This window comes from Engraulis encrasicolus, chromosome 10, assembly GCF_034702125.1.
Source record: "Engraulis encrasicolus isolate BLACKSEA-1 chromosome 10, IST_EnEncr_1.0, whole genome shotgun sequence".
In the NCBI taxonomy this organism is placed as follows: Eukaryota; Metazoa; Chordata; class Actinopteri; order Clupeiformes; family Engraulidae; genus Engraulis; species Engraulis encrasicolus.
In genome coordinates this window covers 16,502,315-16,504,814 of record NC_085866.1, presented here as the reverse complement: position 1 = coordinate 16,504,814, position 2,500 = coordinate 16,502,315, and the positions used below count along the sequence as shown (strand labels likewise).

General features: G+C 43.1%; 1 protein-coding gene across 5 annotated transcripts in view; it reads left to right on the top strand.

Moving 5' to 3' along the window:
* Positions 1 to 2,500, top strand: part of fmnl3 (formin-like 3) — a 115,379-nt gene that overhangs the window by 97,806 nt on the left and 15,073 nt on the right. For all 5 annotated transcript variants that reach the window (XR_010036364.1, XM_063208188.1, XM_063208190.1 and 2 more), the window contains 3 exons: positions 101 to 230; positions 893 to 1,053; positions 1,599 to 1,700. Coding sequence is in view for 4 of the 5 variants with exons in the window: in XM_063208188.1 (XP_063064258.1) it covers positions 101 to 230; positions 893 to 1,053; positions 1,599 to 1,700 (393 nt within the window). In the remaining variant the exon portion in view is untranslated. The remainder of the gene's footprint in view (positions 1 to 100; positions 231 to 892; positions 1,054 to 1,598; positions 1,701 to 2,500) is intronic.

Genomic DNA, 2,500 nt, shown 5'->3' with positions numbered 1-2,500 from the left:
TTAAATATTTTATTGACCGAAGAAGATATTCATTAATTAATTCATTCATTCTAATCACCTATCCCACCTGGTCTCACCTCATCCCCATCCCCATCCCTAGCTGCTGGACACTAAGTCTACAGACAGGAAGATGACCCTGCTGCACTACATCGCCCTCATCGTAAAGGAGAAGTACCCTGAGCTGGCTAACTTCTTCAACGAGATGCACTTTGTGGACAAAGCCGCTGCAGGTAAGAAGATAGCGGATTAGTATAAGGCTGTAAGCTCAGTGTTGACTTACTACATGTACACTGCTACGTTTACTTGGCCTGATGGCAGTTCGGCTTGGTTTTCAGCAGGAAATAATGTGCGTGCAACAGGGAAAAAAAACACTAAACAGTAATAAAAGAGTAAAAGGAAACCGACTTATGAGCATTTAAAAACAAGTACACCGCTCTGTAAGCGCTGATTTTAAAATATTTTTTAAAGTATTTACAGAGGGTAGTGACTGTAGGTGCAACGTGTTTTGCAGGTCATTCCAAATGTATGGAGCATAGTAAGAAAACGCAGTCTTGCCTAGCTCAGTGGCTGGACGTATCTTTTACAAAGTTTTCTTTTACTGTAAGTGTCTGTCAGAGGTGTAATCATGTCTCTCTGTGTGGTTTTCCCGTGCACGTGTGTGTATGCTTGTGTGTGTTCCTGTGTGTGTGTGTGTGTGTGTGTGTGTGTGTGTGTGTGTGTGTGTGTGTGTGTGTGTGTGTGTGTGTGTCTGTGTGTGTGTCTGTGTCTGTGCGTCTGTCTGTCTGTGTGTGTGTGTGTGTGTGTGTGTGTGTGTGTGTGTGTGTGTGTGTGTGTGTGTGTGTCTGTGTCCCTGTGTGTGTGTGTGTGTCCCTATGTGTGTGTGTGTGCATAGTGTCCCTGGAGAATGTCCTGCTAGACGTGCGGGAGCTGGGGAAGGGCATGGACCTGATCAGGAGAGAGTGCAGTCTGCATGACCACGCCGTCCTCAAGAGCTTCCTGCAGACCAGCGACACGCAGCTCGACAAGCTGCAGAAGGACGCCAAGACAGCCGAGGTACACCACATTATATTACACTTCATTACCTTATGGGACTTGGCATTACAGTGCAAGACAGCCGAGGTACACCACATTATATTACACTTCATTACATTATGGGACTTGGCATTACAATTACAGTGCAAGACAGCCGAGGTACACCACATTATATTACACTTCATTACATTATGGTAGCCTACTTGGCATTACAATAAAATGACATTATACAACTCTATATTGATTTGCTGCAGAGTGATTCCAAGACAGCTTAGGTACACCACATTATATTACACTATATTACATTGCGGTACACTTGACATTACAATTACATTACATTATACAACACCATATTGCATTGCTGCAGAATGATTTCAAGACAATTGGGGTACACTACATTGAGGTAACACTGACATTACAATTACAATTACAGTTACAGTGCAAGACAGTCGAGATACCATTTCAGTACAGAACATTACATTACACAACACTAGGTAGGTAAATGACATCGCAAATGACCTCGCAAGACCTTCCCTGCTGATAAACCTGCCTGTGTGTGTTTGCAGGAGGCGTATAACAACGTTGTGCACTACTTTGGGGAGAGTCCCAAGACCACGCCCCCATCTGTCTTCTTCCCCGTATTCGTACGATTCCTCAAGGCATACAAGGTAAGATACGTATAACTGGCGTGACGTTTGCCATGTGCGTTACACCCCTTTTTTGGGGGAAAACATGGGGGGATAAGTCAATGCAAGTCCCTGTTAATGCTTGGGAAAGAAGAATGTAGGCTAGCGTTGTTCACGCTCAACATGCCAAAGACATGTTGTGTTGTCGGCTGTTCAAATAATATAGCCAAAACAGTCGTAGCTGAAGCATGGACTGTGTTTATTTAGGCTAGCCGATGTTGCATGTAAGTTAATGAGACATTCGGTTTGTTTTCCCCCAAAAGAGGCGGAACCGCTCATTCACAAACAAAGTACCCGGATGGCTGGTTGCACGTATAGGAGACAGCTGGTGGGGGGATAAGACCTACAAGGTGATATGAAATGAGGGGAGAGCACTGCTGATGGTGGCTGTTTTTAAGGCTTTCATGTGTGCAAACCAATGACTGAGTATCTACAACGTTCCATAATGCACAGTCATTGCTTCAAACAAACATCACAATGCATTTTATATGAATGAACAGTAACAGTAGGTTAAGGAGAATGCAGTCCCAGTTAAAAAAAAGTCTGTCAAGTAATTAGATCTACTGAAGGCATCGTTGATCACCTTAAAGCCTGGTGGGTCCTTGGATTTCAGTGTTCACAAAAGAGAGAATGCACACACCGCTTATACACTACTCTGAATGATACTGAAAATATTTTCCCCTTCACCGGTTAGCACATTATATATTTTTTTGAATACATTTTGAATTTGAATACATTGATTATGAACAGCATTCACTTTTGCACTAAACTTAGTCAAAATG